The sequence below is a fragment of the Amblyomma maculatum genome, chromosome 3 (genome assembly GCF_055883805.1).
Source record: "Amblyomma maculatum isolate TAMU_Amacu chromosome 3, ASM5588380v1, whole genome shotgun sequence".
NCBI lineage: Eukaryota > Metazoa > Arthropoda > Arachnida > Ixodida > Ixodidae > Amblyomma > Amblyomma maculatum.
In genome coordinates, this window is record NC_139346.1 from 112,946,765 (window position 1) to 112,973,751 (window position 26,987).

Consider the following 26,987-nt stretch of genomic DNA (forward strand, 5'->3'; position numbering starts at 1 on the left):
TATGGTTGAGAATGCGACGCTATCGCAGCCGGCTATTCTTTTGTCTTCTATGAAAGCCTGTACTTGCAACGATACCAGAAACAGGAGAGGACAGACGGCTTGTATAGATGGGCGCACTTGCACCAAAGTGTTCCTATTTATGGATATTTGGTAAGTTTTTTTGTGTGCAAAATTAGAACGTATAATCGTCCAGGCGTATAAGACAATAATGAACTTTACTACCTCTATATCGTACGGGCCATGTTTGCCTTGATGATTTCTAGAAGGGTAACGTGGGAAGGACAACCCTTCATAGACTTTGAATCCTGAGTCTAGTGTTGGTGATGAAAGCATTCATTTTTCGCAGTGTTATATACACGGAGCAAATCTCAAGATATTAAGATTGCAAAAGCTGCACAGTCTTCCTAATAAAAGAATTATTTACAGCGAACCTTGTTTACTTCTACGTTGTCCTTAAGAAATATGGCCTTGAAATACCTTACCTTACAACTGTTTGGCAAGCTGCATTGTAGATAAAATATATTTGCAGAAAAGCAAATATTTCGCATCGCATCTAGTGTTATACATTGCAGAAGGCCACGCTAAAACAGATGTTCTTTGTTAAAAATGATAAAAGCATGGCAATATTGCGGTAAAGGCTGCCTAATTACACAAGGCAGGAGTGGTCGAACTAAAATAGGTGTCGCCTTTCAAATGCTGCACAAGCATGTTTGACAATGGGTGAGCTGAAGATTGAAATAGAAAAATGTTGGCATGTCTTCACCGCAGCTCTTTTGCGACTGTGGGCTTGTCTACAATACACAGAAGCTCATGTGTTGCGTGAAACGACAAACCAAAAAGGACCTTTGGGACCTCCGTCAGAAGCCAGCTTTGTAAGTAGTGCGAACGAAAATGCTGACACTCTCTTTTCAGACTAAGAAACTACCATAATTTATTAAATAGTGAAATAGTGGCACTACTAGCTCGTCTGTTCCACGCGAAATATTCGTTGCTTTTCGATTCTATGTAGCTTTGGGAAGCTAAGTCGAGAGTTGTGATCGGTACGCCTTTATACCCGACAATTTTCACTTGAAATGTAAAGGTATTTCTTTTTATGTTCAGCTAATGACTTTAAAGGGGAGAAAAAGAGCCGCCGCTGTTAAAACGCCGCACGAAGAAAGCACTGTAGAATCCAGTTATTAGGAAACAGCGCCAGCACCTGTGGAATATGCATTTCTTCATGCTACTTTCAACGCCGGTCCCATCCTGGCAGTAAGCCAGGAAAGACAGGGATTCTTCAACTGTTCATACGTTTCTTAGCAGTAGGGATTTCTATTGTGCTCAGGGTGTGGTGTTTATATACATGCTCTGTGTCTATTCTAGCTGCTATTTTACGAATGTAAGTTATCGTGAATTTCGGACAGCTCTCACTCAGAACTACTAACCCTTGCTGATTGTGGCTTTTTAATGAGAGGTTTAACTTTTCTTATAGGACAAAAGTCCAAGTTACAACCTGGATTTAACTAAGGATTCAGGATTTATATCACCGGCGAGCCCCGTCAGGGACCGCTGATTTAAAGAGCCTTGCCAAAGATTTAGTTTAAAAATTTCTCCTTTGATCAAAATCATCTGTAAGAACGACAAACATTTTAAAAAACCGTTTTACAGACAGACATATTGCGTTTTATGAATTTACAGCAGGAGCAGTTGTTTTTTTTTTTTCAACAACAGCAGGGGTCTGTTTTGCGCGGTATAGGTCACTTTTATTACAAAATAAAAATATTGCAATTTTCGCACTGCGGTGAAGTCTTCTTGCTGGTCGAGCGGTTTAACGCTACACCGTAGATGTAAAGACGTCCTTCAAAGAGCCTTGGAGGTGAAAATAAAATAGCCACTGTGTCACTTAAAGCCTGGGATAGTGCTGAAAATCAAGGAAGTTATCCTTCAAGTCGAAGCTTGACTTGTACAGATGATTTTAATCAGCCTAAACGTCAAACATGCACACCTCAAGTGGCTTCAAATGAACCGCATAATGTGCAACTGTTCGATATAAAAGACGTTTCAGTGAACGTGAACATAAAGTTTGAAAAATATGCTTCCCCGGTATGAAAATGGCTTCAGCGCTGTCTTTATATAAACATTGGTAGACGTCAGAATACAGGGCCATAATATAAGTTCGAATACGGCCGACTAAAGTGTGAAAACGAAAAACTTTTTACTTGCTAAAGTTCAGCTGCTAATTAAGTGCAATAAAGACATTTGTGTCTGTCAATTACTGTTATTCATATCAGCTTTGGAAACGCACGGCTTTAAAAGCGCAGTGTTTCCTCGAAAAAATTTACGCTGTTTTAGCAGTAGCCATACTCGATTATCTAAGTGCTTCCATGGTGCCATAAATCAATGACGCAAGCGTCACGTGGCCTTCTCTGTCTCTTGTGATCTGGAGTACCAAGCAGTGACGAGAGCTGAAGCGGAAGCGGCACGAAGAAAGTAGGTGCCATTTTCAATAGTGACCAACTGCGCACTCAGAGAACCTAGAACACAGCCTTTTCGAAGGCGCTCGTCTTTTGGAGCGAAGTAGCCAAAGTAAGCTGAGCCACAACATCCACAGTAATCGCAATTTTGAAATTCTAAAATTGTAAATAGAATTCCTACTGCCCGGTTAAAAAAGAAATTATGGTAACTAGATGTTTCACTGTATTAATTACGAAGGTAGTTATACGAAATATTTAACCAATGCTTTAATTGCCATTATTCATTTGTATTCTGGTGCCCACGAACACTAGTACAAGTGTGCCGCAGAGGCCGTCTTCATGTCTCAAAAAGCCTATGGTTTAAAATTGTGATTGGCCTTCGCTGAGACACCGTTGCCTCCTTATGTGAAATATTAGAAGGACACAGCGCCAGAAGACACGGGACGAAAGGAAGAATACGTACACACGAGCGCCAATATGAACCGATACCAACTCGCCCAACTGTCTATCCTTCTTCAATGAAATATTATCATTACGCCGATGACGAAACGAGCCTAGTGGCAACATCAGAGAGAGACAGCGCCTAACACACATCAGGACGATGTTTGCCTGTATACACCCGGACTCTGTTGAATCGTTCCTACTGTGTTAGCAGACAATTCTTCTCGCGCGTCTTATATGCGAGGGCGCACATTGCCGCAATTTTACTTGCATAAGCGCACATAGCGCAATATTTCCAAGTGCTAGCCCACCCCTCAACACGCTTGGGGTGGACTACCCTCAAAGCCTTTAGACATCGGTATAACATACTCACCCCACTTGTACAACTGACGTTGCATTACGCTGACGCACGGTGACGCAGAGCAGCTGTATCCTGTCGCTACGATCGGCCTTTGCAGACACTTCCTCTTGTCTTTTAACAATGGCAAGATGTGCAAAATGTAACCATTCCAGGTATATGGGTGTTCTGGAAGGATATCTACAACATAAACACTGTAGGTGCGTTGAGACAGTTCGTACTCTACACAGTGAATATGACCAATTTCACCGAAATCTAGTATCCGTCGATATAGTGCTCCAAAATGAACTCACTTCCCCTAACAGAAGTCAAACTCTTGGCTTCTGACAGAAGATTTATTTCAGAAGGAAGCCTTCAAGGGTGTTTTTAACTAGAGAGCATGAGAATAAGCTTCATGCAATGAGCATAGATCCTTTGTGCGTTCTGTGTTTCTAACGAGTAATGCGATATGACACCAAAAACCCGCGCCAGCCCCTTTACCACATCAGCAAAGCTCATTTCCCGAATATTTGGTTGCTGCATTGATTCTACTGGCGATTCTTCAGCATTCAATACCAAAGTACTTTGTGGACAGTGTGCTTTGTGTAATGAGTTTGACAAGACAGTGTAATGGCTTTACTCCATTGCGGATCGTCTTTCGCGTACGTGCTATTTGTTGCTCTTATAAATAATCATTCCTTGTTTGTGCCTTTGGCATATCTCATACATGCTGAAAGTCATGGAGTCGTAAGCTACCACCTTATGTGAGAGACTAGCCGTTATAGATGTGAAGATAAAACACCCAGTGAGTCGTACTAACGCGCTTCACTGTCCTATAGGAGTAGCTGGTTTTTATTGGTGTCTAAGGGCCTCGTAATGAGTGGTTCTTATTTCGCCCACCCCTTTTAAAGCATACGGCCGGGTAGCAGTGCCTGTCAACTGCACGATCTGCACAGACGCTTTATACAATGCTCAACCAAATTTGTTGAACATTTTACTTAACCCTTTCGGGTGCTCCAAAAGCCGTAAATTGAGGCACCGGCCTGTCTGACGAATGTATGTGCGGGCACAGGACATAGGAATCTGGTAGACCACAACAACCTTACATGGGACGAACTTGTTTTTATGATTAACTTTATAAGGAATTTTCTTGCCAATTACATTTTTTTTTTTGAACCGCTGTTCCAATCTTGCCGACCTTATTCGGAGTTGAGAATACGTTGACATCATATTTGGCCCCCCTTCAATCTATGTGAAAGGGTATGAGCGTTTGGCAGAACAACTATTTTTTCCCTTCCGTCCTCAGGACTGGTGGGCTGCTGCAAGTCACTTTCACAGCGTTTCAGTTTTTTGAGGATCTATCCTGCACACGAAACAAAAACGAAGTTGGGGAAACCAGCTTGTCTACACCGTTGTACCTGGACTGTTAGGCTATAGCTCATTTTGTGAAAACAAGATATTTTGGAGCAGCAGTACAAGGAAAGAAAGATGGAATTGGCGAGAAAAGCGATTATAAAATTAATCATAAAAAAGTCATTCCCGTTAAAGCTGCTATTGTCTACTAGATTCATGTCTCCTGTGGCCACAAATAGACAGGCCGGTACCTCAATGTACAGCTTTTGGAGCACCAAATGTCTTTGGGAAAATGTTAATCGAATTTGGCTAAAAATTGTCTCTAGTGTCAGTGCACTCCGTTACTCGTCGACACCGAATAACCGTCCGTTCATAATGATCGTAGCACAAGAAAAGTAGCCGAGGCATACCTTATCGTGAGGAAGACAAACCGTTGTGTCAGCCAAGAATCAGTAGCCTTATGTTCTAACGAAACGAATATGCTAAACAGGGGGGAATGACGATGATGACACGTGCGGTTAGGATACATTTTTAATTTCGTAACAAGGGCATTTCTGAAAAGGCGCATTCGCGAATTCTTGATGCCTACCTTTATAGTACAGTGTGTTTTTTGCCAAAAACGTAGTTGCATATTTAGCGCCGTGTGCGTCTTTTTTCTCTTCTTAGTACCGTGTCCCCTGCGCTGTTTTATATGAAAATGCACAATTAGCTCGCCTATCCCTGGCGTTCTACTACAATATAAGTTCATGCGTGTCCAACGCGGTGTGCGTCCGGGAGAAGTTCGCGATATTTCGCGGGGCACAGCAAGATTATGACATCATCTGGTGACGTCGTCGGTAACGATCGGATATCAAATGCGGTCACATATAATAACGATACGTGACGTCATCATGACGTCATCTCCGGTTATGACAGATGACCTCACCAGGCGATTCACGCATATACGAAGCTGACCCCACCGTTCATTCGATCCAGGCGTCCGTGCTGCGCCTTTCATTTGCCGCTTCCTCGAACGCCACGCCACACTACATACAGAGGCCTACGCAGTAAAGCAGGAATCAGCTGCGTTTCAACCAAAGTTTGGTTTCTTTTTGTGCGTGGGGTTCAACGTCCCAAAGTGACTGAGGCTTTTAGAGACGTCGTAGTGGAAGGCTCCGGAAATTTCGACCTCCTGACTGCTTTCACGTGCACACGGGCGCCTTGGTTTCCGCTTATATCGAAAAGCGACCACCGAGTCCGGGATTCGATTCCGCATCCTTGGAGACCGGAGCGCCCTAACCACTCCGCCATCCCGGCGGGGCATTTCAAACAAAAGCTTCCTCCTCGCTAATTTTAGTGGTCTAAATAGCCCCCAAAATTATTCATCTCAACACCGAAAAGCTACGGGCCCTTACGCGATAGATCCAAGAAAATGCGGTATCGGCGTTGTTTTGTTGTTTACAGTTATAATGTGAAAATCCGCAATGAAGAAAAGGAATAAAAGTAAATAATAGAACTCCGAACATACCAAGATTCGCGCTGGTTTTCTGATTGCGAGACGATCGCGCAACCGATACAACAAAGTCCACTCTGTTTCGTTCCAGTAAGGGGTGTCTTATGTAAGCTTTCTGTGCGCTATATCATGAGAAATGTGCGGAAATAAATTATTTTAGGCGAGTATTACAGTCGTAATAATCATCATTATCCTCAGCCTTACTATACCCACTACAGGGTGAAGGGCTCTCCCATATTCCCCCAATTAACACGGTCCTGTGCCAGCTGCATCCATTTGCCCGCTGCGAAGGTCTTACCAGATCCGCCCGCCTAACATTCTTCCTCCCCCTGCTTTGCTTTCCTTCTTTTGGAATACAGATTAATGGAGTACATTTTCGTAAATTTTGCGCTTTGCTAAAATGGAGTTTGGTGCCGACACCATGCCGGCGAAAACCAGACTTTGATCTAGCAGTACTTCTTTAGGGTAGACGGCGCTGCCATTGTGCTCGCGGGCTGTGCTCCGCATTCCTCTAGCGCTATGGTGCCATCAGTTCACACTGTCAGCGGCCGGCAGGCAAAAAGCCTGCGCTGTATGCTCTAGTTGTAAATTTTAATGCACGCGGAGCGGGCGTGTTTTTGTAACTACATGTGTGGTGGATTCGGTGCTGACTAACAGTTAGGGACGTTGTTATGTGTCTCCTTCATACTGGTAAAGGGGTGTCTTATGTAAGTATTCCGTCGGCTGTCATTGGAAAGGAAATATTACGCAACTAAACGAATTTAGGCGAGTATTACAATGCACTTGTTGTTGTGATTTATAGTTGGAAAGCGAAAATCCACAATGAATGAAAGAACTAAAACTATATAAAAGTACTCCGAACATACCAAGATTCGCCTTGGCTTTCAGATTGCGAGATGATCATGGAACCGATACAGCAAAATTCCACACTTACCAAGATACTTTGTTGGGCGAGTTGGTACTTATTCATTATTAATATAAACAGCGCGAACACGAAGACAAGGGACAGGAAACAAGAAACCCACAGTACAAGCGCTGTCTCAAAGCCTAAGCCCTTTACTCCAAGGCCCAGAAAAACAAACATGAAGAATACGAAACAGTCACGTGAAATAACCCCTGGGTTGTCTTTTTTAAGTGATTTTTTTAAGTAATTTTTTATGCAGCAGGTGAACCCAGGGGTTGTTTCACGTGACTGTTTCGTTTTCTTCATGTTTGTTTTTCTGGGCCTTGGAGTAAAGGGCTTAGGCTTAGTTGTGAGTCAGCGCTTGTACTGTGGCTTTCTTGTTTCTTGTCCCTTGTCTTCGTGTTCGCACTGTTTATATTAATAATGAAAAATTCCACACTGTTTTGTTCTGGTAAAGGATTGTCCTATGTAAGCTTTCCGTACGCTATATTAGAAAGGAAATATTACGGAAATAAAAGAATGTAAGCGAGTAATAGAGTACATTTCTGTAAATTTTGCGCTTTGCTAACATGCAATTTGGAGGCGATATTATGCCGGCGAAAACCAGACGACGGCCTAGCACGACCTTTTTAGGGTATATGGCGCCACCCCTTTGCTCGCTGGCTGCTCTTCGCACTACTCCCGCAATGTGGTGCCAAGAGCCCACACTATCAGCGGCCGGCCGGCCACGATCCTGCGCTTTATGCTGGCTGTGCACATTTTAATGGACGCAAAGAGGACATATTTTTGTAACTACTTGTGTGATGGATACCCTGCCGACTAACAGCGCGGGACGTTCGTATGATTCGCTTTCGTCTTCGACAAGTGCGGATTGTGTATTTATGTCTGCCCCTGTTCGGGAGCCTTGTCCGAATGTGGACGGGGCATGTACAGTACGACCGCCGTTAAAGGAAACATGCAATCGCATAGTGTACACACTTCACAAAGCACTGCCACCGGCAACTGGCGAGAATAGGCAGCCCCACAGGCATTTTGACGAAGAGCAGTCAGCAATGGCTATTGGACATGCACCTTATGCCATTTTTTGTCAACGGCTCTCGCGGGAGAGTTTTGCAAAGCGCTGCGGGCACGCGGCGCCATGTTTCCCTTAACAGTGGACCATATTCTACATTTGGTCCTCGGCGGCGGGTCGGCCAAGTAAGTCTTGAGCCGAAAAGGTAAAGATGAAGGCAAGGCCAATAGAGGGGATGAGGGTTAGGCGGCGCGAAAATGCCGAGATGCGGGCACGAGAGGCGGGGGCAATGCGACAGAAGCTTGCTCAAGACGCGGATTATCGTGAGGCCCATCAGAGGAAGGCGGTGCTAGGGGACCGAAGATGCTGACTTCAGGGCTAGAGAGGCGGACGCCATGCGCCAGTAGTGGGCCGAATTGCGTGTCACAAAAACCACTGGCTAGGGGCAAATAACACTGCTGTGTCATGGGTAGTGGGCCGCTGTGCGGCTAAGAGCAGGAGAAATGAATAATAACGCAAGCGGGGTGCGGTAATGCTATCTAGTACAACGTTTAAAGGCAGAGCTTAAGCGCTTTACCATTTTTATTCTAGAGAGTGAAGCCTCTAACAATATTTTGGTAAAACCACGTCAATTTATCGGTAAAACGGCGCAAGGCGCAATGCATTAATCAAACACCGCCTGACACAATTAATCTTCAAAGATTTGCAAACAACACGCAGAAACTTCATTGAACGCAGGTTATAATCTCTGGCGGTCGTAATCCTCAACGTCAGACAAGCCCAAGCAAACTCCAAACAACTTATATGGATCCAACAGTCGATCAGTGTGTGAAATTGCTCAAACTCCGCCTGAGCTCTTCCTTCCATGCCGCTGAAGTACCACATAAAACGCTTCTGCTGCGCGAAACGGACTTATTGTTATCCGATGGCGGAAGAGATCACTGTCCCATCAGCGCCACTATTTAGATCTATGACCCCTTTCCCAAGCATTTCCCCCCAAAGAGAAGAGCACCAGGCCGGACGAAGCTTGTACCCATTCAAAGCCGGTGGATACCCGGCGGAACCAGGGATCGAAACTGTTACCTCCCGAGCACGAGGCGGATGCTTTACCTCAAGGCCATCGCTTCAGTCAGAAAGTGCCACTGACATTTCATTAACAGACCAGTTGAATCCACTCAATACCTGCTCCGAAAGCCTATTGTTTTTTCCAGATAGGTTGATGAGCCCTCCCCTTCAAAGTACCTTATAAAGAAGAAAATAGCAACTTTGGTAAATCACGAACCCAAATTAGCAGATTTCCGTACAACTAGACTGCATCTAATAGGCTCGAATTCACACGTAGTGCACTCACACATGCCAACAAACTAGTGTGATAGCAGAGACACAAATTAGGAGATCAATGATTAAGTGAATGGGAAGGAGCACGTACGTGAACCAAGATCCGGAAGTGGATCCTCATACGGTAGTTCACAACCCTATTCAGCCAAACTTATAAATGCTTTATTCTATACGTTTCGATTACTTCACGAGCCTGGTGGCACTTTTTCGGACCTTGAATATCTCGCCATAAAATTCCTGTAGCTTAGAGCTATAAATAACTTTCTTATCTCTAGCAGTAGAAGTTATGAGAGACTCCGGTCGTGCTGCTCACCAGGTAATTTTGCTAAACAATGAGAATTGGTTTTGCCATGTCTCAGGATGTTTTCAAACGCGCACAGCAATCATGCTAACAAGCTTTCTCTCGTGCCGTTGGGCCTACCGTTGTTCAAACGTCTATTCTTGTGTAGCCTATTCCAATAATTCGCACTGTGATATGAATCAAACGAATATGTCTAAATGAGGTCTAATGCGAGGTTTCTGACAGTAGAAGAAGTCATAAAATCTCAATATGGAAAGCTTTAGGCAGAAAGACATACCTCAGGTTCTAGGTATCTGTTTCAAAATGATATTTCAGGTTACGACTCAGAAGAGAGCCGGTTGAAAGTCCTTATTAAATGACGCTATAATGATGTGCATTTGGCTGACCATGCTACTTGAGTGAATATCAGACCGGATTGCAAACAATAAGCGAAAAGAAGCTAATTAGAGCGGCGAATAAAAACATATGTAACAAAATGAAGTAGAACGAACCAAACAGTTCAGCGGGGTAAGCAATAAACAGCAGTATACGTTCGGCAATAAAACTGAGATAGGGAGAAGGGAATAAATATTCTAGTTGGAAACGATGATGAACGCGGGCAAGGACCACAAGAAGAAAATACCTCTCATACATGCTTTCACTTAAACCCAATCTAGCGCCAGATGCCCCCCCAATTGCCCTTAAACACGTCGTAATGGAAGTCACCGTTTTAATTTTATGCCACTCCTACTTGGCTTGGCTTCCTTTGCTATCTATTGATTTATCCTTAGGTTACCCTGCCTTCGCCATTAACTCCTACTTTTCCGCGGACTAACAAAACTAAAGGGAATAATCAGGAGGTGAGCACAATGCCTCACAGAAGATACACGAGGTTGCGACAAACCATTAGAAAAAGATAAGTGAAGCAGACATGACAGTCAAGCATTGCAAGGACAGAAGAAGCAATGGTCTCCAAGCATAATAACGTGGATGCAAGGGAAGGCAAGCGAATGTGCGGCTTGGCTGGTGGCTGCGGTACCCGGCTCAGGACTGGTTTAAGGTGAAGGATACTGGAGAACCCTGCCCAATAGTAGGCATAAAGCTAAAGTGATATTTATGTATACATGACAAAGCGGTTGTACACTGAATCATTTCAGACGATGTCCCCGCCAGGGTGGCGCAGTGGTTACGGCGCTCGACTACTGTGCCCAAGAACGCGGGATCGAATCCCGGCCTCGGCGGCTGCGTTCCGTTGGAGGCGAAACAGAGCGGCGTCCGTGTGCTGTGCGATGTCAGTGCAGTTAAAGAACCCCAGGTGGTCGAAATTTCCGGAGTCCTCCACTATGGCTCCTGTCATATCCTGAGTTGCTTTGGGACGTTAAACCCCACAAACCAACCATTTCAGAAGATAACAGTACCTTTTGGCATAACATAATAATATAAAATGTCGCTTTAACACATTTTATCTGGTAGCATGTGAGGTATGAACTATATAATAAGAGGGATAGACCAAGCTGATATACTAATTCAGAGTTATTGTCTCTACATATCTTCCAGGACCGTAAATTTCAGGGTACAGTTTACCTTGCCGTTTATTGGAAGGCACTAATATTGATTTCCATACATAATTTTGGTACACAAAAAGTTAGCTTGTTTTTGGAAACATTTAGTTAATTCAGCGGGTGTTGGGTGTGCAGAACTATAATAATTTTGTTATTCAATTTTTCAGACGATTCTGGCGAATCCATGCACATGCCTTTGTGTTGTCATGCGCCCACCTGTGCCGCCTCAACACGACAGGATCTGGATGGTTCATGCAAAGCCCTGCGAGGTTTTTATGAGTGGAGCGCTCTACTGCACTCTCTTTCTTTGTGTTCATATTTATCCATGAGTAGTGTTCATATCTTGAAGTACTTTGAATACAAACCTGCTCCTACGCTGTCTTACTAAGCACGATATAGCTGGCAAGATTTGAAAAAATGCTGCTACTAAATGACTTTTCTTCACGCTAATAATGACTGTCGTTCTCGAAGGATCTGTGTCGTGTGTGACAATAAGCACTGTGAGACTTTTGCCAGACTTGCTGGCAGTGTAGCTGAGTTATTTTTTTGCGGTTACCGCAGTTACGGGAACGAATAGGCTCCGAAAGCATCATGAGCAGGGCTGCTGCTTTAGACGGGGAGCGCAATTATGCTTGAACAATAAAAAATGCTAATACGGGGTCCGCAACCCGAACTCTTCAGTACAAGTTCAGAGGTCTCTTGCTGCTGTTGTGGCGCGTAGCAGCGCACCGTCTGCGGCGCAGCATGAACAAGTACTGCTTTCTTGCCGTTTTATTTTCATCAAAATGAACTTGAAGGACTGAACATAAAGCGCACGGGAAGACGCACACAAGAGAAGAAGACACAGGACACGCGCTTTATGTTCAGTCAAATTACAATGCACCATCTAGCCCAACTTCAAGTTTTGTTGAACTTGAAGTTTAAACAGGCCGCTGATAACGTGTTGTCTTTGAAGAAGACAGTCGACAAACACGATACATGACAGGACGCGAAGCATACTTCGGAAGTAAGCGATCACATCACGTACACCACGCCCTTCGTATTATAGTTAGTCATTTCATTATATTTACGAAATACCAAACACTAAATGGTGGCGAAGTGGCTAAGTGGATCTTGGAGCGCAGCAGGCCGGGTCGTCTTCTAGCCTTGTGTTTCTATGCAGTCGTCACGTCCTTGAATTCGTTTCCCACGGCGGTCGCATCGCTGCATATACAGCATCCGCTGTCAGTGCACAGTGACACAAATTACGGGGCATCTCCAGCTATGATTGTTCCTTGTGTAAAGGATCAAAAGCTATGCAAAACGCGTTGTGGAAATTATTTACTCGTCCACCTCGGCAAGCAATACGACCTAGAGCGTACTGTTTGACGTAATTCGTCTCTTTTATTTCGATATGAAAGCACCTAATATCACCGCGTCATCGTTAAATTTCTGACGATCATTAGAATACGCTTTTAGGTAGAGAAAACAAAATAGTCTGGCTACTGCGTAAACCTGTTATAGTTCATTTATTGAGTGCAGTGCTGCATATTGTTGTGGCGCTTATTTATCAAGACATTTCAGAGGCTCTGGGTGCAAAGTAAAAAGGGATATGAAGAACGTCCAATACAAGATTTATTGAATTAGGCATGGTGCTCCGTGCGTGTGGTGAACGCATTTAATGATCTATAAACGGCGCTTGTATAGAGACGGACGTCTAAACATTTTGTCCTTTTACATAAGAGGATCAGCTTTACGAAGCCTAGAATTTACTGAACGTTGTAAGCGCTCGCTTTTTGCGGTTCACCCATTTCTGACAGTACACGCTATGCAGCATGTCATCACCGTGATCCAATCCATCGTCACAGCTAATTCCGTGGGGAATGCTTTAAACACGGGGGCACTGAATTAAGCACCGGCTATTGAAATAACATTGCGATTGCGTTGTCGCACCACGTTCGTGCACCGAATTCAGTAGGTCTACCATTATTCAGCTTGAATCAGCGATCCTTTGGGACATATGAGCGCGTGCTTCTCTCGAAACAGGAAAATCTACGGTTCGAAATCTACCCCCGCTAAAGTTGACTCAGTTTTTGTTCAATTATCGTACTTTCTTTACGGAGCTTGCTTGAGAAATTTAGCGTCAATCTGAACATTTCGAACTGCTCCTAAATTTTTGTCGGGACCTTTTTTTCTTCGTTCATGGACAATGCGACGAAAATGACTCCGGATTTCTTGCGACACGGGACCCTGCGCGATGTCGCATTAAAGTCTTTTGAATTCAGCCGATGAAGCGCATACTTTTGAGAGAGTGATGCTGGCACGATGTAACGAAGCGTGGCGCAGAACGTGTCATATATTGGGTCTAGGCGCGTCAACATGAGCATATATGAGAAGAGCCTGCTAATTGAAGGCCGGATATGTAACAAGAAATAGAAAACAACGAATATTCAGCTGTAATAAATGATCAGTTGATGCAGCGTGCCCACAATAAAAACAGGCCTAATATTGCAGCCGTTCAATTAGCATTTGCTTGTAGGAGGCAACTGAAGCGTCTGCGCCTTAGGTTGTCCCAGATAGCTGCCGCATTACCCAGTTGATCTCTTCAACACAAAGAGGTAACTTAATTTTATGTTTAGAGGCTTCCGTAGAAAAAATATCTACATGTGGGGAAAAAACACAAATCCCTGTCGTGAACATCGGCAATTCTCGTAGCAATCGGCAACTCGTATCCCGGAAGGCCTTTGAAAACGACTGCCAGGCGGCTTTCAGTGCGTCCCTACAGGTGGTGCACGGGTCGTATAAGCACTACAAAACGAAGCTCAAGTAGGCGCATTCGATCGATGTTTCGCACAATCAAATATGAGGCGCACGCTTTATTTGTTTTGATATGCCATCCTTCTTGAAATAATTATGTTCTACCAGAGTCGAAAGGTGTTTCCGCATGAAAAAATGTTTTAATGGAGATGGTATAATATGCACCGAAAAACCTTGCAAGTAAGAAGTAAGGGACGTTCTGACAAAGGGTGGTCACGCCGCCGAAACATCAGTGCCTAAAAAGTCTTTGCACTGTATTACACACACACGCACGCATGCACAAACACACACACACACACACGCACACACACAGGATTGCACAGCCGCCGACGTATCTCATTTGGAAGAACACTGGACGCGACATTCGGAGGTCGCGTGTTCGACTCTCACCATCGGCGTGTTGTTTTTCCTTCCGCTTTCCGTTTAATATTCTTTATCCCGATAATCACCACAAGACTAATTCTTGTCAGATACCAACAATAAAAGAAAATCTCTAACGTTTCCCTTACACTCGTTGACTGTTACCTCCTTTAAGTTTGTATTAACGAGACCCTCATTTCCCTTTCAATTATCTGCATATATATATATATATATATATATAGCATTGAAGGGAAATTAGGGCTCGTTATTATAGAATTTAAAGGAGCGAACAGTCTACAAGTCCAAGGCAAACGCCAGGGATATTTTTTTTAAATGTTTTTCTCTTTTGCCGGCATTTACAGGAATTAGTGCTATGATGATATGAGGGATAAAGAATATTAAATGCAAAGCCGAAAAAGAAACAACGCGCCCATGATGGGCGCGTTGTTTCTTTTTCGGCTTTGCATTTAATATTCTTTATCCCTAAGATCATCATAACACTAAATCCTGTAAATACTAACAAAAAAATATTCCCGGCGCTTGCCTCGGACTTGTAGACAATACGCTCCTTTATATATATATATATATATATATATATATATATATATATATATATATATATATATATATATATATATAGAAGAAAAAACAATGTGCCACTCTCAAGGTTCGTATACAGACGACGTTAATACCCGAGAAAGTAGCAGGGGGGACAGCGGCCAATGTAGCTTAGTTGGAAGAGCACCGGACGCGATATTCGGTGGTCGTGGGTTTGGTCCCCACCATCGGCACGTTGTTTTTTCTTCTACTTTGTGTTTATATATCTTTCTCCTAAGCAAATTACATTACTCATTTCTGTGATTATCCAAGTAAAAATTACAAAAAAGACATAAAACATAATACCCAATGCTTTCCTTGGCCTCGCCAACTGTTGGCTTCTTTCCTTCACGTATTATAACGAGCACCCTCATTTCCCCTTCATTTATCTGCTTGTAGCTTACGGGGGTCTCGGTTCTGGCCATGTTGAGGCCATAGGTAGCGTAAGAGGATTCTAGCACAGCTTTCGCCCTCGCTCTTGATCACGTTCTACGTGACGCTGGCGGTAACACAGGACGTTCCACGTCCGCCACTATGGTTGAGGGTGGCGCTGGTGAACACTCTCAAGGTTCGTATACAGACAACATTAATACCCGAAAAAGTAGCAGGGGGGTCAGCGCCCGATGTAGCTCAGTTGGAAGAGCACCGGACGCGATATTCAGAGGACGTGGGTTCTGTCCCCACCATCGGCACGTTGTTTTTTCTTCTACTTTGTGTTTAATTATCTTTCCCCTAAGCAAATTACATTACTCATTTCTGTGATTATCCAAGTAAAAATTAAAAAAAAATACATAAAACATAATACCCAATGCTTTCCTTGGCCTCGCCGACTGTTGGCTTCTTTCCTTCCTGTATTATAACGAGCACCCTCATTTCCCCTTCATTTATCTGCTTGTAGCTTACGGGGGTCTTGGTTCTGGCCGTGTTGAGGCCATAGGTAGCGTAAGAGGATTCTAGCACAGCTTTCACCCTCGCTCTTGATTACGTTCTACGGGACGCTGGCGGTAACACAGGACGTTCCACGTCCGCCGCTATGGTTGAGGGTGGCGCTGGTGAATTCACTCTCAAGTTTCGTATATAGACAACATAATTACCCGAGAAAGTAGCAGGGGGGACAGCGGCCGATGTAGCTCAGTCGGAAGAGCACCGGACGCGATATTCGGAGGTCGTGGGTTCGGTCCCCACCATCGGCACATTGTTTTTTCTTCTACTTTGTGTTTAATTATCTTTCCCCTAAGCAAATGACATTACTCATTTCTGTGAATATGGAAGTAAAAATTTAAAAAAAGACAAAACATAATACCCACTGCTTTCCTTGGCCTCTCCGACTGTTGGCTTCTTTCCTTCACACACACATATATATATATATATATATATATATATATATATATATATATATATATATATATATATATATATATATATATATATATATATATATTATGTTGCGTGGTGACATATGGCAAGCGATGGAATGCGGCGATACAACAGAAACAGAACGACGTAATGACAGGATGATTAAACTTGCTTTCATGGCCAGCGGACCTAGCACGCGCTCTCCGCCCCGCGCCACTGCCCGCTTCGTCCTCTTCGTAACAATATATATAAATATATCGTCAGCCTGACTATACCCACTGCAGGGCGAAGGCCTTTACCATATTTCTCCATTTAGCCCGGGTCTGTGCTAGCTGCATCCACTTGACCCCTGCGAACTTCTTAACCTCATCCGCCCACCTAACTTTCTGCTGCCCCCTGCTATGCGTTTTTTCCCTTGGAATCCAGTTTAATACCCTAAGAGACCATCGGTTATCCTCTCTTCGCACTACATGTCCTGCCCATGTCCATCTCTTCTACTTAATTTCCGCCAGAATGTCGGTAAATTGAGTTGGATTGGATTGGTAAAACGTTTATTCGGGGCCTGCAGTAGAACGCGTGCTCGCGCGCGCGCGCTCCGGACGGGGCCTACGTCGTCCTCTGGGCACCGACCGCGCGCCCTGGGTCCCCGCTCACCGTGGGCGGCTCGCTGGTTCCCTGCCGGGCCAGCGCCTTGATGACCTGCTGGACGGCCCAGAGTTGCTCCTCTTGATTGTCGCTCCCTGCGGCTGCTTCCAGTCGCGGCGGGATCCTCCCAGACTTAGCTTCTTCCTGGTACTGGGTACAATTCCACAGCATGTGTGCGAAGCCGGCAGTCTCCGTTCGGCAGACTCTGCATTTGTCTGTCGGGTTGTCTCGGGATACATTCTATGCATCAGCAACGGACTGGGGTGTGAGCCCGTCTGTAGCTGTCTGAATAAAACGGCTTGCTCTCGACTGAGCCCCGAGCAAGGGGGTGGAAGAGTTCTGCGAGCTAGGCGGAACACCTTGATTATTTCGTTGTAGTCCGTCATGCGGTCTTTGGTGCTGAACCACAGCGGCCAGTCGACCGAGGCGCGGTCCGTTAGCGCGCGCGCCTCGGCGTGTGCCGTCTCGTTGTGGTTGGCGCTGCGGTCTGACGCCTCGCCCGCGTGCGCTGGGAACCACTTGATTCTCACTTGTCTGCTGCCATTGTCGTTTTTGGTTGCCTGCAGTATGCGGACAGCTTCTTTCGCTCCTGCCTTTGGCGTAATTTCTCACCGCCTGCCTCGAGTCGCATAGCACTGTGTGGCAGTCGTGGTCGGCGATGGCCAGGGCGATGGCCACCTCCTCCGCTTGCTCTGCCTTGGTGCATCTCGTGCTGGCGGTCGTGCGAACGGTACCGGTCGCGTCGACGACGACCGTCGTGAACCCGTGTATCTTGGCATACTCAGCCGCTTCAACGTAGCGTGCGTGTGTGTTGGCCGCGTGCTGGTCTATCAGCGCCTTGGCTCTCGCTGCTCTCCTCCCTTTGTTATACTCCGGGTGCATGTTCTTCGGTACCGAGTCCACTCTGATGTGGCGCCTGATCTCATCGGGGACGGAGAGCTGCGTCTGCTCCCTGCCTTGATATCCAATTCCAAGGTTGTCCAGGATTTTCCGGCCGGCCTTGGTCGTAGACAGTCTTTCGAGCTGTGCAGCACGTTGGGCCTCCGCTATCTCCTCCAGCGTGTTGTGCACCCCTAGCTGCAGGAGGCGTTTGGTGCTCGTTGTTTCGAACAGTCCCAGTGCCGTCTTGTAGGCTCTGCGGATGAGTATATCTATCTTGTTTCTCTCGCTCTTGTTCCACTTGTGGTAGGCCGCCACGTACGCTACGTGACATATGACGAATGAGTGGATCATTCTGATCAGGCTCTCTTCCTTCATTCCACTTTTCTTTTCGTGACTCGTTTGAGTAGTCTCGTGGCGTTCGCCGCTTTCACAATGAGCCGGGTGACGGTCTCGCCGTTTCTGCCGTGCGTCTCGATCGTCATCCCAACACTCTGATCTTGTTAACTCTTGGGATCGCGTTTCCCTCTCTGGTCTTGACTGATTGCCTCGTACTCTCTCGGGTTGCTCTTAGGTTTGCGGTGCTTGACGGACGGGTAGACGAGGAGCTCCGACTTGCTCGGCGAGCATCTGAGCCCCGTTCCGTCGAGTTGGTCTTCGATCGCATCAACAGCCGCCTGTAGGATGGATTCGATGTGGGCATCGCTGCCCCCTTCCACCCACAGCGTTATGTCGTCCGCGTTTATCGTATGTCACACTTCCTTGATGTTCCTGAGCCTTTCGGCCACTCCTATCATCACGAGATTGAAAAGCACCGGCGAGATGACCGATCCCTGAGGTGTGCCTCTGCTTCCCAGCTTCTTCTCTTGTGCTTGGAGGTCCCCCGCTCTGAGCTCGACCGTTCTGTCCGTGAGGAAGTCTTTGATGTAATTGTATGATCTCTCTCCCATGTTGAGTTTCGAGACTTGGAATAGGATCGCTGAGTGCTTCACCTTGTCGAAGGCGCTCTGTAGGTCGAGTCCCAGTACTGCTTTGTTGTCGCCAGTTTTGCCGTCGAAGATCTGGTGCTTGAGCTGTATCATGGCGTCTTGGGTACTTAGATGCTGCCTGAAGCCAATGATCGTTTCCGGGTAGAGATCTTCTTTCTCGAGGTATTCTTGCCACCTGTTGAGCAGGACGTGCTCCAACACCTTGCCCACGCAAGATGTGAGCGAAATGGGTCGGAGGTTATCCGTGTCGGATGGCTTGCCCGGCTTGGGGATTAGGATGATCTTGGCCTTCTTCCACTGCGTCGGCAGCGTTCCCGTTTTCCAGCATTTGTTGTAATAACTCGTGAGGCTTTCTATGAATTTGTCGTCGAGGTTCTTAAGCGCCTTGTTGGTGATGCGGTCCAGCCCGGCCGCCGACCTGCTGTTGAGGTCCTGCAGTGCCGTGCGAACTTCTTCTACGTCTATATCTCTGTCGAGACGGGCGTTGGGCAGCCCCCCGTACGGCCCATGGCACTCCGTGGGCGTAGTCGGCAGGTATCTATCGCTGATGCGTTTCGTCATCTTATCGGCGCCGTGTTTAGTGACTTCTCGATGGATGAGTTTCGCCAGTCGGTCCCTTTGGTGTGACTTAGTCTTGGTTTCGTCGAGCAGATGCTTCAGCAAGTTCCATGTTTTCCCGTTGTGCATCTGGCCGTCGGCAGCGTTGCATATCTCGTTCCACTGTTGCGCACATAGCGTTCGACAGTGGTCCTCGATTGCTCTGTTGAGTTCTGCGACTTTCTTTCGTAGCCTACGATTAAGGCGTTGTTGTTTCCATCTGTTGAGAATTGACTGCTTGGCTTTGATAAGGTGGGCCAGTCGGCTATCCATTCTGTTCGTTTCGAAGTCTGTTACTATGTCTTTGGTTGAGTTTCGAACATCTTGGAGGATCTTGTTGGTCCACGCGTCGATGTCGTCGATTTCGGTCTCTTCCGCTTCCTGATTTCTGTTATCTCTGAAAGCAGACCAATTGATCCACGTATGTTTCCTGACTTTGGTGCTACTCTGCTCCGGTATGACGATTTCCAATATCATGTGGTCGCTACCGAGGTCCACCCCCGTGTTCCTCCACGTGATCGTGATCGGTGCGTTGTTCTTGACGAACGTGAGGTCGGGGCTGGTATCTCGGGACACGGAGTTGCCAATTCACGTTGGGTAAGCCGGGTCGGTTATGAGGGTATAGTCGAGTTCCGCCACGTCTTGGGATAGGTTTCTGCCTTTCGCATTACTTTTGACGTAGCCCCACGCCGGATCCATCGCATTAAAGTCGCCGCATGCGATCAGCGTGCTCTGGCCGGCCGTCGTGCTTGCCTTGTTAAGAATGGCTTTGAACCTCTGGAGTCTCCGCGATGGGTTACTGTAGATGTTCAACATGAAGATGCTGTTTTTTCTTTGCTTGGTCGGTATGAGTTCGGTGAGCGTGTGTTCAATCCTGACATTGCTTAGCCGGTGTCCGACGAAGGTGAGTCCCTTCCTGACCAGGGTGCACAGGCCTCTGCCGTCGGGCGGGCCCGCGTGCACCCTGTAGCCGGGGAGGGACGGCTTGTCCGTTAGTGTTTCTTGGAGGAGGAGCACGTCGGGCTTGCGAGCCGCGTGCTCGATGTACTGCTGGACGACTGCCTTCTTCTTGACGAAGCCGCGGCAGTTCCACTGCCACACTGTTATGTCTGTGGAGTTGGAGGCCATGATTGTCCGATTCGGAATTCTCCGTGTTGCTGCGCTTGGTTGACTTGATGCTGTACTGGCGCGAACGTTGGGTTGCTTAGTATTAGTTGCACAATTCTTTCCAGATTGTTGAGTCTATTGACGTTCTCCGTTTGGAAGGCTTCGATGGCTTGCTTCATCGATTTGATCATATCCTCGAGGCTGTTGAGTTTGGCCTCGACGTTGTTGTTGCTGCTGTCGGTGCTGCAGTTGCTCATGTTGTTCTTGGTCTTGCGCGATTCGACGGCCATCTTCGTTGCCGGCTCCTTGTCTGCGTCGGCCGTAGTTGCTTCGGCCTTGTTGTTGCCGCTCGGGCTGGATCTTTGCTGTTCGACGTTGCGGAGGGCGTTGCGGATCTCCGCGATTTCCTTGGTGAGGTTGTTGATGGTGGCTCGCAGGGTCGCGTTCTCCTTTTTTAGGGCCTCGTTGATCTCTCGTTCCTTGGTTGAAGCGTTGTCTTCTGTCTTGGCGTTGTAGCTCGGATTTATCTTCATGATACCTTGTGCGGCGTTGCCCCAACCGACTCTCTCACGCCACAGTGATCCTTGGGTTTTCGTTTTTCGCGCGTCTCTGCTCTGGCTCCTGCAGCTGCTATTTCTCGACTGCGCGCGGTCTCTCGATGGCGTTCTTGACTTATGGGCAGCTGGCTTGTCGAGTGGTTGGAAATCGCTTTCCGACGGCAGCTGATGGCTGACCTTTCGGCGCTCCCACTGACGCTTGCGAACGACGTAGGGAACCTTGTATCTGGCTTTACATTCTCTGTCGGCGGTCGGTTGAGCGCCGCCGCAAAGTTTGCATTTTGGTGTACATTTGTGGTCATCTTTTGGGTTCGCTTGGCCGCAGCCCCTGCAGATCCGGTTGGTTGGCGACGGGCACACGTCCTTGCGATACCTGACCCGACCACACTGGTGGCAGACGTCAATTTGCTTTCTGTACAGGTGGCACGGTATCAGCGTGACACCATATCGGACAAAGTTCGGTACCTTGGGTCCTCTGAAGGCTACTATGATCGTGGTCGTGTTGCCGATTCTTTTGGCGCCTACGGTGAGTGGGTTTCTGTCGTTTACAATGTTGCTGTCGAGATCTTCGGCTTTCTCGTCGACAGGGATCCCTCGGATGATGCCCTTCATGGTGTCGTACGGCGCCGTGCGGTACGCGCTGACTTCAAAGGTCTTGTCTTGAATGTATATAGCTTGAATTCTTGCGTAGCGGACGGCGTTTTCTTCCTTGGGCGTGCTGATTACCATTATATTTTGTTGCGCGTTCGGGCAAATCGTGTCCGATGCGTTCTCTTCGTTCGTGATCTTGGCTGCGGCGAGAATGGCCGCAGCGACGGTCGTAGTGCCGATCTTGGTGATGTCGAGTCCCCCTCGCGGTCTGATTACGATCTTGTTTTCCTCCAGCGGCATGGCTGGCATTCTCGCTGCCTTGATGGCCGAGGCTTTAAAGTTCTTATTTCCTTTCGCTTTCTTGCTTACTTGGTTGTCGGTGCCGGCGAGCTTCGCGTCGAGGTCTCGTTGACGGAGTCTTGACATGCGTTCCCCCGCGAGAGTCCATCCATGGCCGCGGTGGAATTCCTCGGGTGAAATTTCTTCGCCTTGAACATGAACGGTCATTGGAGAGTCGGAGATCGTTGCCAGAACGGACGTTTCCTCCATCTCGGGGCTGAGTGGCTGCCGCCGAGGCGGCGAGCCGCGACAGCCACGACAGCGACGAGGCCTATCGCTCGCGGAACACACCTAGCGGGACGCCCCCCGCACGGCGGTGATGAAAACTGTCCGGTAAATTGAAGAAAAGGCGTACCTTTGGGAACTTTCAATATCCGTCAGTGCTTTTCAACTTCACGAACACATCGAGATAGAGAAAACTTCGATTCGCGCAAATTAGCACTGCAAAATTAATTGAGTTATTTCTCTGACCCACACTGTACGCTTCCTATCTCATAATGTTACCCCTACTATTTTTCGTTCTATAGCCCTCTGTGTTGTCCTCAACTTAAGTGGAACTCTTTTTGTTAGCCTCCACGTTTCAGCCCCATAGGTGAGTACAGGTAAAATGCAACTGTTGTATACTTTCCTCTTGAGCAATACCGGTAAGCTGCTAGTCATAATCTGCGAATGCTTGCTAAATGCGCTTCATCCCAATCTTATTCTTCTTGTTATTTCATTTTCATGGCAAGGATCTGCGGTTACTACCTGTCCTAAACAGACATATTCGCCTATTACTTCCAGTACTTTGCTACCTAATGTAAACTGCTGCTCCTTCCCGAGGCCATTGAACATTACCTTAGTCTTCTGCATATTGATTTTCAAACATACCTTTCTACTTTTCCTGTCTAGGTCTTCAATGATTATTTGCAGTTCATCCCCAGAGTTGCTTAGCAAGGCAATGCCATCAGCAAATCACAGATTACTGGGGTATTCTCCATCTACCCTTATCCCTAACTGCTCCCAGTCCAAGTCTCTGAATACTTCCTCTAAGCAAGCTGTGAATAATACTGGGGAGATTGTGCCTCCTTGCCTAACACCTTTCTTTATGGGAATTTTGTTGCTTTCTTTATGCAGAAATATGGTTGCTGTGCAGCCACTATATATATCTTCCAGAACTTTCACGTACGGCTCGTCTACCCCCTGATTTCGCAATGCCTGCATGAAAGCCGAGGTTTCAACTTAGTCATATGCTTTTTCGTAATCATTGAATGCTATGTATAAGGGCTGGTTATATTCCGAGCATTTTTCTATCACCTGATTGATGGTATGGATATGATCAATAGTAGTGTACCGTTTCCGAAAACCTGCTTGATCCTTTGCTTGATTGCAGTCTAAGGTTGTCCTGATCCTAATAGCGATTACCTTAGTAAATACCTTATAGGTAATAGACAGTAAGCTGATTGGTCTGTAATTTTTAAGGTCCTTAGAGTCCCATTTCTTATAAATGAGGATAATGTTTGCATTCCTCCATGGTTCCGGTACCGTCGATGACACCAGGCACTGCGTATACAGGGTGGCCAGTTTTTCTATCACAATATCCCCCCCCCCCGTCCTTCAGCAAATCTGTAGTTATCTGACCCTCTCCAACTGATTTCCCCCTTTTCATAGTTTCTAATGCTTTCTTCACCTCGTCCTTCGTCACTGGTTGAACGTCCGACTGTTTTTCCTTACCGCCAATCTCATTACGGGCCTGACTACTTTGGCTACTGTAGAGATCTGTATAGATCTCCTCGGCTACTTTGACTATCTTTTCCATAATCGTGATGACGTTGCCCGCCTTGTCCCTTATCGCATACATCTGGTTTTTGCCTATGCCCAATGTCTTCTTTACCGCTTTAAGGCTTCCCCCGTTCTTTATAGCATGCTCAGTTTTCTACATGATATACTTCCTCCTATCGGCCACCTTGCGCTTATTGATTAGCTTTGATATCTCGGCCAATTCGATCTCTTCGGTTGGATTGGAAGCTTTCATACTCTAGCGTTTCTTAATCAAATCTTTTGTCTTCTTAGATAGCTTACCGGTATCTTCTCTAACTATCCTACCACCTACTTCTACCGCGCACTCAGTAATTATATGTCTGAAATTATTGTTCATTGCTTCTAGGGTAATGTCGCCATTTTCGGTTAGAGCTGAATATCTCTTCTGTAGTTAGATCCTGAACTCTTCTGCTCTCCCCCTCACCGCTATTCGTTGATGGATTTCTTTCTTACTAATCTGTTGCGTTCCTTCTTCAGATTTATGCTAATTCGGGACCTCACCATCCTGTGGTCACTGCATCGTACTTTCCCGATTACCTCTATATCTTTCATAATGGCATAATGGCCAAATTATATATATATATATATATATATATATATATATATATATATATATATATATATATATATATATATATATATATATATATATATATATATATATATATACCGAGTGTCCCAGCTAAACTGTAACAAGGGTTAAAAAATTTCATATTAGGGATAGCCCAGGGATATCAGCTGTGTATATCTAGCGTGCCGTCGTGCACACCACAGGCAATTTTTGTTTCCAGAAGTTTATTTGTTTATGGAGGTAAATTTTTCCTATTTACATAATATTGACTTTAGACAATAAATATGTTTCAAAAGTTGGAGAGCGACTTCAGAAATCCCCATTCCATTAAGTTTCTATGAGGAGTGCCTCACGTGTATCTTTTTTCCGTGCTCCAGAGAAAGGCAGCGAATTACAACAGCAATCACGTCATTAGCGCAATCGTACGTGGCGGTGGCCCGGCTCTCAACGGTGTTTTGAGAAAACAAAATCAGCTGCGGCGGTGGCTTGCAGTGATAGGCCGATAAGTCTGCGGTGGTTTCATACGTCGCATGAGCCAGTCGGCGCATGGGACGGCGCAAGTTGCAGCCAGCACAGTGGACTGGCTGAGCAGACTGCAGTCATCGCCAACCTATCAGCCTAACACTGGAACTGAGACAACGGGACACGGCCGCAGGTGAATTTTTTTCACTCAATCTACGGTTGAGAGCAGGGCAATAATGGCGCGCGAATGCGCTAGTCGCGCGATCGTTTTTGTAATTCGCTGGCTTTATTTTCAGCTTGGAAGAAATATAAACTTGGGGATTAAAATGGATTACTAACACATCCATTGTTAGTAATATCATTTAATGGCTGTCGCACAGGTGTGGACAGTCAACTATGTACCGTATATGCAAGTGTAGCCGGGCTACGTGTTCCACTTCTCAGTCGGGTAGCAGAGAATTTGTACCACTATTGAAGCTGCAGATCTGTGCATAGTAATGACGAGCTCCTGTCCTCACTTCTTAACAAGTTGTGGTCATCTGTGAATCTAAGTGTGCTTTAAAATACAAGCGAAAAGCAAACCATGCAGCCTGTTTACTTCTGGCAAAGACGGTACATCTCTGTAATTATTGTGTTCTTATGTCATTACGAACTTATTTCTTCCGTTTGGGTTTCGCTCGCGGTATTATTTGTCTGCCAAAATCTTGTCACACACTCCTCATTCTGGTTTAACAGCTATACGTATTTTAATGTAAAATTTTGTGCCTGTTCCTATATGTACGTTGAGTTTTATCATTTAATATGTTTCGTCCCTCTGTACTTTTCAAGCCCTACCTGTTAGATTCATTATGGTAATGACAGTACCGAATAAATAAATAAAATAATAAATAAATGGAATGAGAGTTTCTCAACCTGCTCTCCAACTTTGAAACTAACGTTTGTTGTTTAAAGTCAATACTAAGGAAATTAGAAACAATAACCTTAATAAGAGATTATATATTTTCGACGAAACTATTAGCCTGTGCTGCGCAACACGGCTGGCAGCTGTATGCAGCGGATTTTTCTAGCCTATATCTAATACTTAAGTGTTTAACCAATAGCCGAAGTTAGCTTAAACAACCGGTGTATATATATATATATATATACAAATGTATAGGTACTTATAAACATCTTATTGGGGGTGTCAGTGAAGATAAAGTTACCTAATGGAACCAAATTACGGCGAGCTACATGTTTACGGTTTCTGCTCTTAGCATGAACAGGACCATAAATTTCACAGCCTGTCAACATTACGTGGTAATGACACATAAAGCCTAATATGAGCAAGAAGAGTGATTCTTGTACTGTAACATTCGAGATGAACGTGTGCATCGCATAATTGCTACACTAGTCCTTCCGTTCTCAATAAACAGCTTTGCACGCTCATTCGTTATCGAGGCGAGAGCAGAAGTCACCTTAATTTTTTCACGTCGTAAATATCGCAGCTAGGACTAAACTATGGTTCATATACACTTCGCGTGGTGATCACTGATTTTGGTCCCAGTGCAGGTTGGTGTAACATTATCTGCCTTAATAAATGAACACAATTTCCTGTAATCTAGGAAGCTGGTTTGATGCCCCTGAAGCTCTCAGCTCACTGTTTTATTGGTTGTAAACTATAAAAAAAAATTATATTTTTCATATAACGTTAGTCTGCTCTGCTTTCTTCCTATTCATTCGCAGATCCCATTCCGATCCTTGTGCTCTTTGAAGTTCTGCGTACGCGACAAGCACCGCATTCTGCGCCGTTTCCGAAGAAACATTGTGCGCGACGCAGCAACGATTTTCAAGGTAGTTGTACCCGGAGGTGATAGCTTGCTCCACCAGTTGCACACTCTGACTGGAGGGTTACTGGGGGTGAAAAAGGAATCTGTACTGGAATAAATCGGAATTTAGTCTCAAGCGTGACGGCTGGGTTGACTTTGTCAATGAGCACCACAGGTATGCTTCAACTCGACAAAATTAGGCTGCGCAGGAAATCTGCGTAAGACCATTAATTATACCTAAGTGCAAGGAAAACGCAATCAGTAACTAATCAAATTGAAATCTCCGATTTAAATCAACCACAAGACATCGATATAAATCACCGCTTGTTACCGAGCCGTGCTGGTCAAAATTGCTTGGCGTTGT

General features: G+C 45.8%; 2 protein-coding genes across 2 annotated transcripts; one reads left to right on the top strand and one right to left on the bottom strand.

Annotated features, from left to right (window-relative positions):
- Window positions 1–26,758, top strand: LOC146195722 (uncharacterized). Its single transcript, XM_084596268.1, has 4 exons — window positions 1–150; window positions 769–872; window positions 11,340–11,441; window positions 26,541–26,758. Exons 1-4 carry the CDS (start codon window positions 108–110, stop codon window positions 26,739–26,741), a joined length of 450 nt encoding a protein of 149 aa, XP_084452394.1. The 5' UTR covers window positions 1–107; the 3' UTR covers window positions 26,742–26,758.
- On the bottom strand, window positions 20,221–22,213 carry LOC146195723 (uncharacterized). Its single transcript, XM_084596267.1, has one exon. It carries the CDS (start codon window positions 22,193–22,195, stop codon window positions 20,495–20,497), a length of 1,701 nt encoding a protein of 566 aa, XP_084452393.1. The 5' UTR covers window positions 22,196–22,213; the 3' UTR covers window positions 20,221–20,494.
- Window positions 26,759–26,987: the final 229 nt, after the last annotated feature.

Excerpts from the sequence above, each read along its gene's own strand:
- LOC146195722 (XM_084596268.1), top strand. The coding sequence starts at position 108 with ATGGGCGCACTTGCACCAAAGTGTTCCTATTTATGGATATTTG. Across the intron at positions 151-768 it reads TTCCTATTTATGGATATTTG|CTCTTTTGCGACTGTGGGCT; the intron begins GTAAGTTTTTTT and ends TCTTCACCGCAG. Across the intron at positions 11,442-26,540 it reads TTCATGCAAAGCCCTGCGAG|ATCCCATTCCGATCCTTGTG; the intron begins GTTTTTATGAGT and ends ATTCATTCGCAG.
- LOC146195723 (XM_084596267.1), bottom strand. The coding sequence starts at position 22,195 with ATGGAGGAAACGTCCGTTCTGGCAACGATCTCCGACTCTCCAATGACC.